The sequence below is a fragment of the Colletotrichum chrysophilum genome, assembly GCF_026319265.1.
Source record: "Colletotrichum chrysophilum strain AFK26 chromosome Unknown scaffold_1, whole genome shotgun sequence".
NCBI lineage: Eukaryota > Fungi > Ascomycota > Sordariomycetes > Glomerellales > Glomerellaceae > Colletotrichum > Colletotrichum chrysophilum.
Genome location: NW_026517288.1, coordinates 1420739 through 1435868, shown reverse-complemented (window position 1 = coordinate 1435868; position 15130 = coordinate 1420739). Strand labels below are relative to the sequence as shown.

Here is a 15130-nt window from a genome sequence, read left to right as displayed (position 1 = left end):
ACATCGGTCAGCTTTCTCTACGCGAAAGCGTCAAACCTCGGCGATTTCCAGGTGAGTCAATGATGATCCCTTCTCTTATATTCAAGACTAAGACAGCCATAGTTTCTTTTCATCGATCTGCTTCTTATCCTACCAATTGCTGTCTTCAGTAAGTTCATCGCGATGGCGATGGATCCAGCTTGGTGCGTGCTAATGTTGGCAACAATAGTGAGCTGGGCTGGGCCCTTTCCCACTTTGTCACAGAAACGACCGACGGCGGATCTTGTATCCCGCAAGGTTCTCATACCCTTGTTGGGACAAATGGCCATTTGCATCGCCGTGCAAGCCATGGTCTATGTAGCCGTGCGAGAGCAACCGTGGTAAGTTCATGGAAGCCACTGATGTCTAGTTGTACCACTAATCACGCTGATAGGTACATCCCACCACGTATCAACCATGAGAAGTCAAACATCAAAAACTCGGAAAACACCGTATTATTTCTCGTGTCATGCTTTGAGTACATCTTAGCTGGCGTGGTCCTCAATGCAGGGCCTCCCTTCAGAGAGAGCGCATTGAAGAATTGTATGTTTGATACCTCTCACATACTAGAATTTTGCTGATCTTTCTGGCAAGGGCCCTTCTTGGCGACTGTTGGGGTGACTCTCCTGATCACTCTTTACATGATTCTTTTTCCGGCGCATTCGGTCAAGCGTTTGATGCAACTGACGAATACCAATTTGGACTTTGAGCTTTTCATGATCTTGCTTGGTGCCGTTTACTTGGCTGCAGCTTTGACCTCGGAAAAGTACGTTTTCCAAAAATTGGCTAGGGCTGCTGGGGTTTTCAAGGAACACATACTGAAGACGCCGAAGCAGAGGAAACAGTATAAGATTATCTTGGAGAACATGGAGGTGTAGGATAGCATTCATCAAGGCTTCGCATGACCCACCATGGTTAGCGCAAATACACGCTACCAGCCTCATTGATATGTCAGTAAATTAGTACCATGAGATGAAGGCTATTTTCGCGATGTGCGTCCTCGTAGACAAGAACAACATGATGAACACAGCTTAGTTGAGGGAGAAATGGACGTGTCATTGATGCTCCACTCGACCCGCATTCCGGTGCCGACACTGGAGCTAGCCTAAGCGGATCACCCCGGCTCCGAGGGGCCGGGGTTTTCGCTACGACGGCCTGAGACAGGAAAGTCAGCCACGCTGCATCTCCCAACCCCCCCAACAATTGGTAGCTGGTGAAAATCACACTCGCCGATATTCAATTAAGTCCTGTGCCACCCACCTTGTCCTGCAAACGATCGCGCTACTAGTGGTCGACATCGTGAAGTTGCGTTTGTAAAATACAAAAGCTGCCAGATGCCACGATAACAGACGCACACCCTTTTGTGCTCGGACTCGAATCTGGTTTCGAAGTGCAACATCTCCCAAGCCAAAAAAAAAAAGTTGAGGACACGGAATCTTTTGCTCGGCGGAAAACAGCTACTATCTCAGTTTTGGCTTCAAACCATCTTGCGAGCTATTGACGATTTCCTCCTAGTGAAATCACGATGAACATGGGTAAGTCGACCATGGTGCTTTCTCCACCATTGATAGAGGAGGAAGCTTCTGCTGCTTTCATCGCAATGGAGCTACGTCTCTGACGAGATTCAACAGACTGGATTCTCGACAGCGGCTACCTGCCCCATGCAGTTATCAGAGTTGGCATCCGACGACAGCTCCAAGAGCGTCTCGATTCTATCGCAAGCACCTCTCTCAGCCTGGATTACGAGCGTAAGATGACCTTTATCGAGAAGTTACGCACGCAGCCCATAGCCATCGAGACTGCTGCTGCCAACAAGCAGCACTATGAAGTCGGCACCGGCGTGTTGGCCGCATGCTTGGGCCCTCGTATGAAGTACTCATGCTGTCTATACCCCAAGGGCGGGGAGACGCTGGCACAGGCTGAAGTTGCCATGCTGCAGACTTATGTGGAGAAGGCGGAGTTGAAGGACGGCATGAGCATTCTAGATCTCGGGTGAGCCTTCACTCCTTCCCCTTTCTTGACGGAACAGTCATGCCGAGGTAACTTGGGCTAACTCACTCTGCGTAGCTGCGGCTGGGGGTCGGGCGCGCTTTATTTTGCAGAGGTCCTTCCTAACTCCAAGGTCACTGCGTTCTCTAACTCTAAGACGCAAAAGGAATACATTGATGGAAAGGCCAAGGAGAAGGGTCTGGCCAATCTCACAGTGATCACAGGCAACGTTGTCGACTATGAATTTGAGCCTGAGTCCTTCGACAGAGTCGTGTCCATCGAGGTGCGTAGCGTCCCAAACGCGCACAGTTGAATCGCTACTGATGAGCACAAGCTTTTTGAGCACATGAAAAACTATGAGTTGTTGATGGCCAAGGTCAGCAGGGCTTTGAAAGGAGGCGGCAAGCTTTTCGTGCATATTTTTGCACATAAGACCACGCCGTATGACTAGTAAGTTGAGTATTTTCCTGGTGAGGAATACCATTACTGACATAGGCAACGCAGCGAGGAGGGTTGGATGACAACGCATTTCTTCACCGGAGGGACCATGCCGTCTGTTGATCTGCTTCTGTACTTCCAGCATGATCTCAAAATCCAGAGGCAGTGGTGGGTGAACGGCCAGCATTACTCCAAAACGTGTGAGGTACGTCAATTTCCCCTTTTCAATGCTTGTCCCTGAACGCACCGAGCGACCTGACGTCTTTGCAATAGGATTGGCTGAGCAAGATGCTTGCACACAAGAAGGAGATCTGGCCGCACTTGGTGGAGACCTACGGAGAGCAGGATGCCAGTGTATGGTATAACCGGTGGCAGATATTTTACATGGCGTGTTCCGAGCTGTTTGCCTATCACGGCGGCGACATCTGGGGCATTGCGCACTATCTGTTCGAGAAACCAAACTGATCATTCCACTGGACACGCACGGGTAAACCTGTCATATTCATAGAATAGCCATATCTTCTTTGTTGGCTTCGGTCCGGCAAATCTTGATCAACCCATGGCTGGTGATGCTTATTTTGCTCCAACGTCGATTCCCTCCACGGCACCGGGTCAAAACGTGAGGATCAGTGATCCCAGGGATGCTTCCAGCCCAGCAAAACGGGACCTGCACACGATTGTCAGCTACAATGGATAACTGCACGCATCACCAAGGGCATGAACACACCATCCTTCTTCGCGCGATACATCAGCTACCAATGGCAAATAGTCAGCATGTCTGTTTCTCGAGCGTCATATCGTGGCGAGACAACGCACAAAGAACCACATGCCAGCACCCAGAGCAGTCGCTGTATAGCGGTAAATGCCCGGGACGTGAGGCGTGGGAGGCTTGGGGCCGGGATACATCGTGAGAATGCGGCAAGGCGCGTCGGTCGGGGTAGACGGGATCTTCTGAGGAGTTCAATTAGAAGCTGTCATAGAACCAATTGACGAAAACGACATGAACATACCAACCTCGAATATGGCCGGTTCCTCTTCGCACGCGGAGTTGGGGAAGGGACGGGGTAGAGCAGCTGGAGGTGACTGAAAATACTGATAGGACGAACGACGTTGGAGCATCACCATACAAGACCGGGAGCGCTGTGTGGAGCTCTGCCTTGGCTGTTTAGGTAATTGGGGCGGAGCTGGGAGACGACGAATCAATCTGTATCGATTAGGTGTCTCCCTTAATTGCAGGTTGGTGCCTCATGTGCCTGCCTGGAAATCTAGGTACCTATCTAAACACCGCTGATACGCAGCCCCCGCCTTTGTGCCCGGTGGGGCTTCTCCGGGCCGGGACACTGGCCCGGATGTTGGCTGGCCCCTACCGTCTCAAACCATTGACAGCCCCTGGAGCAGAGTGGACACAGAACTCTTTGAGTGCTGCACAATGGCACAAAGAGACGGCCCCGTAGCACCATTTCTAGCGGGACGTTGATCCGATAAGTCCCCGTATCGCAACATCAACGCACCTTACCTACCTTGCCTACGTAGACTTCATACGTAATTCGAGCCACCTATCCTCCAGCACCATTCCCAATAAACCTCTACATTGACCAGAAGGCAGCAGCCAATCCACCTATATCCTTCTCCTGATCGAATTTGCGGATTACCCTATCAGACACACTTTTCTGGGACCCTGCTGTCGCTCAAACGATTGAACACAGCACTGGTCACCTCGAAGTGTCAATCCAACTAGATAGCCGACATGGCAACTCCCAAATTTAACTCCAAGTCGCCCACGATACGGCGCATACGTAAGAGTTTTCTGCCCTTCTGCTCGTCTACCAGTCATTATCTGATCTGTTCGCGTCCAGTTCGCGAAGCACAGGAACTTTCAAACTCGCCGTCGCCAGATTACACGGCAACCCCGCTAGAATCAGATCTATTCGAATGGCACTTTACCTTCCGCGGGCCCCCGAATTCTTCCTATAGCGATGGAATCTACCACGGTCGAATCGTCCTGCCACCCACATATCCGCTCCGTCCGCCCAGCTTTCGATTTCTTACTCCGAGCGGCCGTTTCGAGACGAACCGCGAGATCTGCCTCAGCATCAGCGGTCATCACGAGGAAACATGGCAGCCCGCCTGGGGCGTAAGGACGGCGTTGGTTGCGTACGTCGCTCGTCATAATGGCCTTGACTTGGCCGCCTTTACTAACTACCAACCAGGTTGCGCAGCTTTATGGAGACAGATCCTCGAGGCCAACTAGGTGGTCTCGAAACAAGCGACGCTGTGCGAAGGCGTCACGCGACGGCATCCCAGACATTCAAGTGCCCAACATGCGCTAAAACCAATCTCGAGATTATACAGGAATGCGAGGAGAGTGCCAAATCCATCGCCGTCACATCAGAATCCTCTGATGTCGAAATACCCTCAGAGTTGAAGATGGGATGGAAAGATGAAATGGGCAAGCTGGCCGAAAGACAACACCACGCGCAGGAAACCCCACGGCACGACGATGGTGATGCTGAGAGTGCGGAGCTCGCCGAGGGTTTCGTCCGCACTGCACCCAAAGTGGGTGGGCCGGAAACAAGTCCAGTGCCCATATCACAAGTACCAGCGACCGACATCGCAGCGGGATCAAACGGGCCCTCCCCATCGATATTGAACCCAACAAGAACAGTGTCCCTGCCTCCGGCACCGAACGTTCGGCAAGCTCACCAACGCCCGCACGACGAAGGGGTACCGCTGTGGGTGGACCGGGCCATCGTTGCACTTGTTGTGTTGCTTCTAGCGATGATTCTCAAAGTAATCCTGGACTTTTAGCCAGTCAGTTCTGTACAAACAGATGGTAATTTTCAGTGGGTGTCAGCTCATCCGTTACCTACTTAGACGTGCGGAGGCTGTGATGGGCAACTTATTGACACTGATGCTCTTCCAGGGACATTTGGGTCGGATGTTCATATGCTGATGGATGGGTCTACGACACAGAGACACGGTGGCAGAAAGGCACATGCGAAGTGCTTGGATTGAATACAGAGGCAGATAAATGTCTATTAGCGTGTTTTCCACTTGCTCTACGAATGCAGGTTGCATCGATTTTCATACGCGAATGAATACGGCGAGTATCTGTGCCAGGATTCTTAACCACAGTTTCAATTTCTCAGCAGTCCTGGACTTGAATTCTGTGGTCCCCAAGTGTCTTGCCCTTTGCTTCATTGTAGTTCGATGCATAGGCACCCTGTCCCCAAAGTGACTGAGAAATTGTTGTAAAACAAGTCTTCATAACGCAATGCCTCGCTGCCTCCCGACAAGCAGCCACCACCACTCGTCCACTGTGCAGCTCGTCCCGTGTGCCATGTGCTTTAACACCCCGTTGTGTCGGCCCCAATCGAAGACCATTTCAACCTCAAATTCTTGAAGGTAGGGTTTCAAAACTGCGCAAACAGACGGGACGTCCAGCGGGCCGCGCGTGGCTATGACGAAAGCGACTGCACCGAGGACCTGTGACCAGCGTTCTATATTGAGCTCCCCAAAAAAGTCAGACCACAATGGTATGGCTCGGTTCTGGTTTTCTCGTGGGGGCCTGTTGCTTCTTGCCCGTTCGATAACCTCTAAATCATCATCGTACAGATAATCTTGTGTGGGAGCGATCTCAAGGCCGAAGTTATAATACGACTTCGGGTACTTTCTGCTTTCATAGTTGCCGGGATCAAATCCCAGAGGAATGCTCGGGACATCGACTGTCGTAACGGCCACTCTCCCATTCGCCTGCAGGTTCATCATCGCCATAACTTCACCGTCTCTGAGAACATAAGGAATACGAATCTTTTCGCCTCGTCGAAAGCTGACATCAAGTCGCGACTTGAAGCGGGTGGCGTCAACGAACTTGTGCTGATGCGTCCATTTTATCAACCGAGGAAGAAAGGTCTCAGTAAGGCGGTATGGCCTTCCCTCGAGTGCCTTCAGCTTGCTGTCCGTAATGATGCCCTGGCCTTGGAGGGTCTCAACCGCTTGCTCAAGCAAATTCTGAATGCGCTCCTCGTCCCCGCCTCCTATGCTGGCCATTTTCTTCCTTATATCTTGTGGTGCGTATCTATCGCGCGGCGTGTAGCAGAGAGAGCGAAGCCAGGACATGGCTGTAACCAGGTCTTTCGCTTTCGTATTTGGGGCAGATCCGCTGCCTTCATCGATGAGGGAAGTAGCCGGGCGCGAGGTAGCGGCTTCAAATCTGTTGAAGACAGACATCTGAAAATTGTAGTAATCTTCACGCCAATTATCAATGTCCGCCCAGGCTGGTGCGAGAGAATATCCTTGAACCAGGGCATTTTTGCTCGCAGGAAGCTCCACGGAGTCCTCGATGAGCCCAGCGGTCCATCTGATCAGACGGACCCAATCGTAGTTGACGTAGTTATCAAAGTCAATCGCGGGGAACTCATTGTTCTCGTAGGCGGGAATGAATCGAATCTGGAATCGTTCTGTGAGTTGACTAATGAACGTCCGTCGGTCCTTCCGAGCTTTGGACCAGAATCGCCGCATAGCACTGAGAGCCATGTCCGGGAACAACGTCATCATCAAGCCCCATTCGATGACCCTGTCGGCGCCGCCTAGTAATGTCCTAGTCACAACGAACGCCGCTATCAATATGGTTTCGTTGGTCTCATCCAGTCCGTTGTTCCGCTTGGATGCCTCTCGCAGGTCCGCATCCTTTGGCAGTGTTATGAGCGACCTGATCTTCAGATCTATACCCACTACAAGGTCCTTTGTGTCGGTGATGGGTTGCTTTTGTCGTCGCTTGCGTCGCCGCTGACGGCCAAGGTCGCCGCCCCATAGATGATCAGCCGCAGTGGTAGTGAAGTCCGACAAGCGCACGTCGAATAATAGAGACGCACTCAATTGATTAGCGGAATTCCAGTCAAGAGGAGGATTCACCCATTTGCCTGGCAGGTCGCTAACGCCAAGATTGATGAAGATGTGCTCCGGCACGATTGACTCGGCCAACATGAGCTTCATACCCTCGGTCGATAACTCCCAGTCGAAGCAGGCATCGACTTGCTCAGAAAACTCCTGATACTGGCTGCTGCTTGGAAACTTGGACCGCGGGCGGCCGCGCCATTTTACCATCTCAGCCAAGTTTTGCGGTAGATTCTGCTTCAGGAACCATCGAGAATCCGGCATCCAACCTAGTGTTGTTAAGCTGCAGTCTTCGTCGAATAAACTGTCGTCAATCGCCGGCCAGACGCCCCTTTGGCCTACGATAACGGTGGCGTCAGTGAAACTGACGCTGAAGTTGTTGGCTACATCGTCCTTGGCTGGTGCCGACGGGTATGTTGGCTCGGTAGTTGGGCCGTCGGGTGGTAACAGGGAATGTCTGACTTCCTCTGGCACATCTTCGCCGAGATAAGCGTTGGGTTTAAGGAACACCAAAGGGGTTACGAAGCCGCTTCTTCCAGCTTCCATCGAGTTTGACCGCGTTAGTCCGTTGTGAGCTCCGTCGTTGCCGTCCATAAAAAATCGGAAAATATCCCGACGTCGTGTACCATCAGGGCCGTCATCCTCGGCGTGTGTAATTTGCTCCTTCGTCACCATTCTCCTCTTCCGTTTCCGTGGGGTCAAATTGGTACCCTCAGGAGGGGTGAGTGGCCGTTCATTTGCGGCTTTCTTAGCATAAAAAGGCGCATCAAGAACCTCGATTCCCTGGACAAGTTTTCGCCGGCTCGAGAAAACTGGCTGGACGTTGTTGCTGTCTTCATCATGGAGCCCGGTCTTGGGAGTGAACGCCAGGGGTGTATAGGCCTTGGGGTGCGCTGCAGTTATCTTTGCTTTCATGGCCGCGCCAGCTGGTGAAGATGCCTCAACCCCGGGGACCCTCAGTAATTGGTAATTTGCCATCATACCTCTAGAATCCTTGAAGGCATGTGTACTGACAACGATCTGTTTTCTTTTGGCCAATCGGGCCAAGGCATCTTTGTAGCTCTGGTGAGCCGGTGTGGGTTCGCCCGGGAAAGCTACTTCCCACGTTGCGAGAACGGCATACCAAACGGAGCAACCGCCAGGGAAGACTCCACCGTTGGCATGCAGGATGTGCATGAGAATTTTCTCCATGAGATCCTGCCCGGAGACTGCCAACGCACCTTTGATGCCGATACTAGTTCGCACTGCCTCTGCGTTTGATAAGCCGAGTGTAACACTGGATGATGTTTCTGCCCTTGATGTATTCGACTTAGAGTTGATTTGCCCTCCGCTGCCGCGCTCTTGTGCACATGTTGGTAAAAAGGCTTCACCAGCCTCGACAAAACTGGTTGATGGACTGCCGCGACGGTCAGCAGCGCTCGTTGTTGTTGTCGTTGTTGTTGTTGTTTCCTCAACTCGCAGGCGCTTGAAGGACGGCTGGATTGGGGCGTGTTCTGCAGGCATGTCTCTGACGGTACCGTCTGTGTCGTCGATAAGGCCACTCATCGAAGATCTGACAACAGAAATCGGTGGCCGAAGCGAGGATGATTTGCACGGTTGGCGTTGGCCGCCGATGCGGTTTCTGACCCCAAATCTCGCCTCAGAAGATGCATGAGACCATCTAGGCCGTGAGGTCCTCGTATTCCTTCTTCGAGTAGCAGTGTTGCCATCGGAGATCAGGATATCCATATCGTTTAAGTCATCCAGGCCGGCTGCTGCCGCATCAGGGGCAGCAGCGCCCAGTGTAAGACCGCCCGTTGGCGAGGGCACTATTTCGTCCGCTTCATCGATGGCGGGCGTTGTGACTTGGCGATGTCTAGTCGGACGAGGTGTCACTAGCTTTGCGGAAGTAGATATTCTGTCCACCAATTCTGGCGGAGCTGTCGCTGGTGGAACGTAATTCGGATTGCATGTCGTTTTTGACTTCTCGAGATGGTACTTGATGCCAACGTCATTCTTCCAAGTTCCTCCACACTTTTCGCATTTAAAGACGCTCCGTGTCTTCTTTTCTGCTCCTTTCTTCTTTCCACGTCGCCCTCCGCGTCTTGTTGTTTCTTCAGCAGCGGTTTTGTTGACGAGCTGCAAGGAGTTTTCCTCAGCGTTTCGATCCTGGTCCTCATGGGCGACCATAATCGATTCTTGTGTGTCGTCGGGAGCTACGGTGTCCTCGGCCGATTTTAGATATCCAGATGCATCATGTCTTGATTTAAGACGTGAACCAGCATCTCTCCTCTGCGAACTGCGAGCCTCCACTTTGTCTTGGAAACCGATCTCAGCCGGTGCTGGATCGACTCTGTTTTCGCCCTTTGCGCCTCCTGCCAGAGCCTGCATAACGTCCGACAACGCTTCCGGCCTGACCTTGAGTTTGACAATCATAGAGTCAAGCTCTGTGCTGACTGCCTTTCTTCTTCCCGTGCTTCCACGAGTGGACATCCTCAAAGACGATTCAGGGTTGGAATCATGGCTGATCGCTGGCGGAACGTTGTGCTCTTCGTCTAGGCCTTCTTGATACGCCAGCGATGCCAGCCTCGCCTGCTTTCCCCGACGAGATCCGAGATCTCGAGGTTCGCTTCCATGGGAGATATCCAGAACCTCGGCTTTCCGTTTTGAACCACTCACCGTCGCTCCCTTGCCAGGGCCTTGCGCAAGTGCTGTCAGACCACCGACAGCGCGAACAGTATCCGGCGGGATAGAAGGAGCCGGGAAAAGACTGATCGATTCTGCATGCGAATCGCCCCTGTAGACTGCATCTTTTACACCATTGTCGTTATCCCCGACTGCTTCAGCAGAAGAAGGTTCCGAAGGCCCTGGCAGTTGCGGGGCGAAGTAGCGATATTGTTGTGACTTGCCCTTTCGATGCATTTCACTCAGTACTTGGAAATGCTTGAGGTGATTCGGCTGCAGCGCAGGAATAGCCAACGTTGATGAGATGGACGACAAGTATCTCCTGAATGACGGTCCAAGTGTCGAGTCACCTATTTGTTTGTTTGAGAGACCAGCGGGGCCGGCAGCTTGGATATTGTCGAACACAGTTGTGGTCAGGGGCTTGTCAGCAACCCAGAGAGCAGCACGCGTCTTTTTACTGCGCTGGGGGCCCAATACTGGGCGCGAGGCGGTATCGAGAGTTGGGCCTTGCGCATCCATTCCATCAGCGGGGAAAAGTCCGGCATCGAAGCCGGAGGATGAGAACGAAGGGCTTTTTTGTTTTCCGGTCGCCAGATAGGCAGCCCAGTCCTCATGAGTAAGGTCATGGTCGAACTTGAGACAGTCCTTGAATAGCTTGCCTGACAAGGTGGCGCCCACGTATTGAATGGCACCTGTTCGAACGAAAAAGCGACAGGTCTTTGCGGCAACTTTCATCTGCCACCTGAGGCCTAGGATCCCCAGCTTACACCGCAAGTCGTGATATCTGATGATTCGATAGGCTTTCACCACAGCCATAATTGTTTGAGCCAGAGAAATATAATCGACCGAGTCTCCTGTCCATCTTCCACGCCAGGAAACAGGTTCGAGATCACTTGCCAATGCTTCCCGAGACATGTCGACATTGGCGGGCATACCAGCGGCGACTTTCGTGGGGTCCGTAGGAAGCGCAGGAGCAAAGCGTGTAAGCCACAGCTTGCTTGTTTTTGTGCCTCTGACAAGAGTTGTGCGCTTGGAAATGTATCCCTTTTCTGCAAGAGCGTCGGTTCTTTTTGGTAGTGAACGTTTGTCCTGGCCGACAAGTCGGCCAAGATCTCCCTGCAGAATTCCTTGCTGCTTCGTCGATGCTATTCCAACCAAGGCCATCCACTCCAGTCTTGGAACTCTTCGGTAGTCTGGAGCGTGCCCAGCGATCGATTCCCACATCCGATCTTCAGATACGTAGATGCGAGGCCTTTTGCGCGGCAGGTCCTTCCGCGGTGGCACCGCACCTGGTTGAGGCTGAGCTTCGTTTGTATATGCAACATCGCCCCTTCCAATGGATGCATTGGGTGACTTCATTGCGATACCATCTTGGGCGTCTGCATCTGGTATGGTCAGGATATCCGACAAGGGTAAGTGATTCCATTTTCGATTGGCTCCAACAGAAAGATCCTTCCTGATCCTGAGCCAGTCCCATGCTGTGGACCAGAGGAGTTGGTTAGTCCTCGTCGAATCCGATGAATCGGCCTGAGATAGCTTATCGCTTCTCAAATGCGCATCTTGGTAGAATGCGTCTAGTGCTTCCAAGACGTGGGAAACGGTACATCCTGTTCACTGGTCAGTGACAGACCGAAAAGGCACCCGCTCGTCGCTCATGCCCTTCTCGGCTCGAAAGGCGATGTATACATAGCCGACTGCCTCGCGCATCATCCTGATTGAAATTTGACGCGAGGTTGTAAAGGATGCAAAAGCAAAGAACAGGCTCGTTTCAGTAGATAGATTCACTCACCTAGGTCACCATAGCAGGAGACATCAGTGATGAGTGACTCGATCAATCGCTCCAGGTCGCGGGACATGATGAATGTTCGTGTCGATTGCACATTATCAAGGGGGGCGTCTTGAATAGGGAAAAAAACCCGATGTCTTGCTGAGTGGTTGTGGTCGACGATGGAAGATCGAACCTAGGCGCCTTGCGATTGGCGTTTGTCAGGTCGTTGGTCAAAATCCCAGTTTTTGCGTTTGCATGGAGTCGAGAACCCCGCTAGCATGCAGCCCAGACCGAGCCACATGCGCAGCAGCGCAAGTGCATCCAGTTTCTCAGCTGTCATCATATTCGGTAGCTGTGGCTGGTGCAAAGAGTGGGCCACGACATGCGTTGCAGCCACCTACCTGCGAGCACCTACCCACGTTGCACTTCACAGCACCTCAGTGCAGGTAGGTACCTTACATTACCCAGGTAGTAATGGTTACCTAGGTAATACTCATGTTCTCAGTGAACTTGTTTCTCTGAATAGGTATCGCATGAAATTCAAGAGCGAAACCCCCACCTCTCTGGCGGGTTTGATAACGGAGATGATAGGAATCCTTTCATTCTCTGATTCACTCTTTCACCCCTGGCTGCTTAACTGAGACGAAGACCTACATTTTCAGATATTTATCAATGCGTTACAACATGAAATAATGCGAATCTACCAGGGGTATACTATAATGAAGCAGCAGCAGCTTGACGAGCCAGCTTCTCTTCTTTCTTCCTCCTGAAGGTAGCGACAACCTGCTCACGGATCTGCTGGAGCTCCTCCCGCTGTCGCAAACTTCCCGCAGACTTTGGAACGTTAGAAACATCCACGGCGGCACCGCGTACAAGAAGCTTCTCGCGGGAAATCTTGGGGAGTTCTGGAGGCGCTTGAACGACATCATGCAGACCTGTCTTTACCTCTCCCCGTGTTTTCTTCAGAACCGCCCACGGGTCCTCTTCACGGTCAGCTCCTTTGCCCCTCTTTCCCTTCTTCTTCTTCTTCTTTCCACCCTGGCTTGGCTCCTGCATACTAGCCCGTGTGATGCCGAATGTTCCAAATGTCCCTCCGTTGATCTCCTCATCCAGCTCACGTTCAGCAGCCTCCTCGGCCTCCTCTTCCCGTTGCTCCTGAATTTTGCGTTCTTCCTCCCGCCAGAGATCGTATAACTTATGCATCTGGCGCTCCTTACGTGTTCTCTGTACCTTGAGACCAACTGGGTCCTTCCCGTCTTTAGCAGTCTTGTTGACGAGACCCGATAGGGGCAGGGCCGCGTTGACGCGGGCAGCAAAATCAGACATGCTCTCTCCAGGGCGAATTTTCGGCATTCCTTCTTTGACAACGGCATCGACAGCACCTGTGTTCGGTTCATCCGGCTTCTCTTTTCCCGCCTGCTTGTTCTTCTTCCTCTTTTGTTTCGTTGGCTGACCATCATCCAGACCGGATCGGAGCTTCTTGCCTTGAGAGAGGGCCATCAGGCGCTTAAAAGCGCGAGGAGTATCATCGTTCTTGTTTTTCCTTTTCTTCGTGACACCGTCGTTCTGAGTTTTGGGATTTGCCTGCTGGGCATTGCGGCCCTTGTTGACGGGCAATGGCCTCGCAATCTGACTGGGCGGAAGATCGAATCTATTGACACTTTGTTAGGCATCGATGCATAGGTAGAACGCGAGTCAATGGGCTGCTTAACATACGACGATGGATCTTGCTCCCGCCTGGTATGTTTGTGGGGCATTGTGGGTGATGTCACTTGCTGGTGATGAGGCTTTCGAAGGCTGCATCGAACGCCTTGTCTGCAAAACTCAATAGGTCGCGATGAAAATTTTGTATTAGGTCAGCATAGGGTCGGCGGGGAATCAAAAGCTTATCTGATAAGCACACTACGTATTGCCTTAGTGTACGCAGTACTGCGGAGTGCAGACGGGGGGTCCATGAAACCGCCTCGTTTCTGTCTCCAGCAAAAGACAGGGGTCTTTCAGCAGGGACCCTGGGGGCGATCCACAGTCGAGAGATCACACGCGGGATTGCGGGATTGCACGCGCTGGCAGCTTGGCACCTGATGTTCCTAGATGACAAGTCCGCAGCAAGATGGGGTGCCTTCATCCCGACGAGCAGTCAAAAACTCTCGGTGTGCAACTAAGGCGAGAGACTCATCTGGTTCCGATGTCTCCCGTTTCTTTTGCCAGGTTTTAATATACCTTCCTGATAACTCTACACGCTGACGCCGTAATCTCACTACACATCTTACCTAGGTACCTGGACACTGGACTAGCTAATCTGATACGTACCGCAATTCGCAACAGCACAGCGAGGGGAACCGGGTGGTGTGAACCGGCATATTACTATGTACCCGCGGCATGTCGGGGCTTTTGGACGAGAAGCTTGTTTGAATGACTAGGTAAAGAAAAGTGTCTCAAACTACAGCATACTGCTTCAAGCATGTACATGCTGCGCGGCAATTTGCGGTGTAGTTGAAAACAGGGTGTGACGGAGGCATGCTGAGGCAAGCAGAGGCACGTTTTCTGTTTCTTGTCTGAGGGGCACGGCATGCAGGCGTGGGCAAGTGAATAATGACCAGTCACGGAAACATCGCCATCGTCGTCGCCGTCGTATTGAGGGTCGCAAGGCGGGCGCCTTGGGGTTTGTGCGTGGGATCTCAGATGGCTACTTGGCACAACGGGGCGATTGGGGTTGCCTGAGGGTTGACCAGGTCTTGAGGCGATGCAGACACAGACAATGGAACATCACATAGTTCCCGACAGAGCCCTAGCAGGGTTCCTGGGCCGATGCATCACACACACGCAGTCGGTCAACCAAGCTCAAGTCCGGTCTCTGTTTCGCGTGTCAGGCTGCTGGAGGGCCATGTTGGAGGAGACAGACGATGATGAAGGACGTCGTACAAAGTCAATTGCGACCGTCTGAATATATGACACCGGGCGATGTTTTCGGACGTGTCTCAGTGCCGACGCCTGACGATGAGCGTACGTACTCGTCCGCCCTGGCGCTTGGTGCTGAGGTGCTGATGAAAGCGAGGCTTCTGATCAACTGTGGTTCAAGTCTGGCTTCTTGGAATTTGCGCGCTCAAGACATGCCGATGCTGGGGTTCCGGACGAGAGCCAGTCACGAATTAAGGTAAGCACACGTCGACGTCGACGAGGCAGGTGGTTGGCCATTTGCGGAGGTCTTTGGGGTCAGTCACCCATGCGGAGCTGGCAGGCAGGCAGATCGGTGAGGTTGGTCTGGTCTTGCTTGGCAGGCTGGGCAGGCGGGCTTGGTCGGGTGGACGGCGCAAGCTAACCATCCTCAGTTCGGTCACGCATCAGCGGAAAACACCG

General features: G+C 52.5%; 3 protein-coding genes across 3 annotated transcripts; 1 reads left to right on the top strand and 2 right to left on the bottom strand.

Annotated features, from left to right (window-relative positions):
- Window positions 1–1549: 1549 nt before the first annotated feature.
- COL26b_000385 (uncharacterized protein) lies at window positions 1550–2910 on the top strand (the record flags this gene model as incomplete). Its single annotated transcript, XM_053173355.1, has 6 exons — window positions 1550–1553; window positions 1650–2010; window positions 2086–2290; window positions 2342–2457; window positions 2512–2650; window positions 2719–2910. The coding sequence occupies 6 exons, from the start codon at window positions 1550–1552 to the stop codon at window positions 2908–2910; spliced, it is 1017 nt and encodes a 338-aa protein (XP_053043061.1).
- A 3058-nt stretch (window positions 2911–5968) lies between these two features.
- Window positions 5969–7887, bottom strand: COL26b_000384 (uncharacterized protein; the record flags this gene model as incomplete). Its single annotated transcript, XM_053173354.1, is given in 2 exon segments — window positions 5969–6041; window positions 6059–7887. The coding sequence occupies 2 exon segments, from the start codon at window positions 7885–7887 to the stop codon at window positions 5969–5971; spliced, it is 1902 nt and encodes a 633-aa protein (XP_053043060.1).
- Window positions 7888–12487: 4600 nt separating this feature from the next.
- Window positions 12488–13530, bottom strand: COL26b_000383 (uncharacterized protein; the record flags this gene model as incomplete). The annotated part of the gene is made up of 2 exons (XM_053173353.1): window positions 12488–13424; window positions 13490–13530. 2 exons carry the CDS (start codon window positions 13528–13530, stop codon window positions 12488–12490), a joined length of 978 nt encoding a protein of 325 aa, XP_053043059.1.
- Window positions 13531–15130: the final 1600 nt, after the last annotated feature.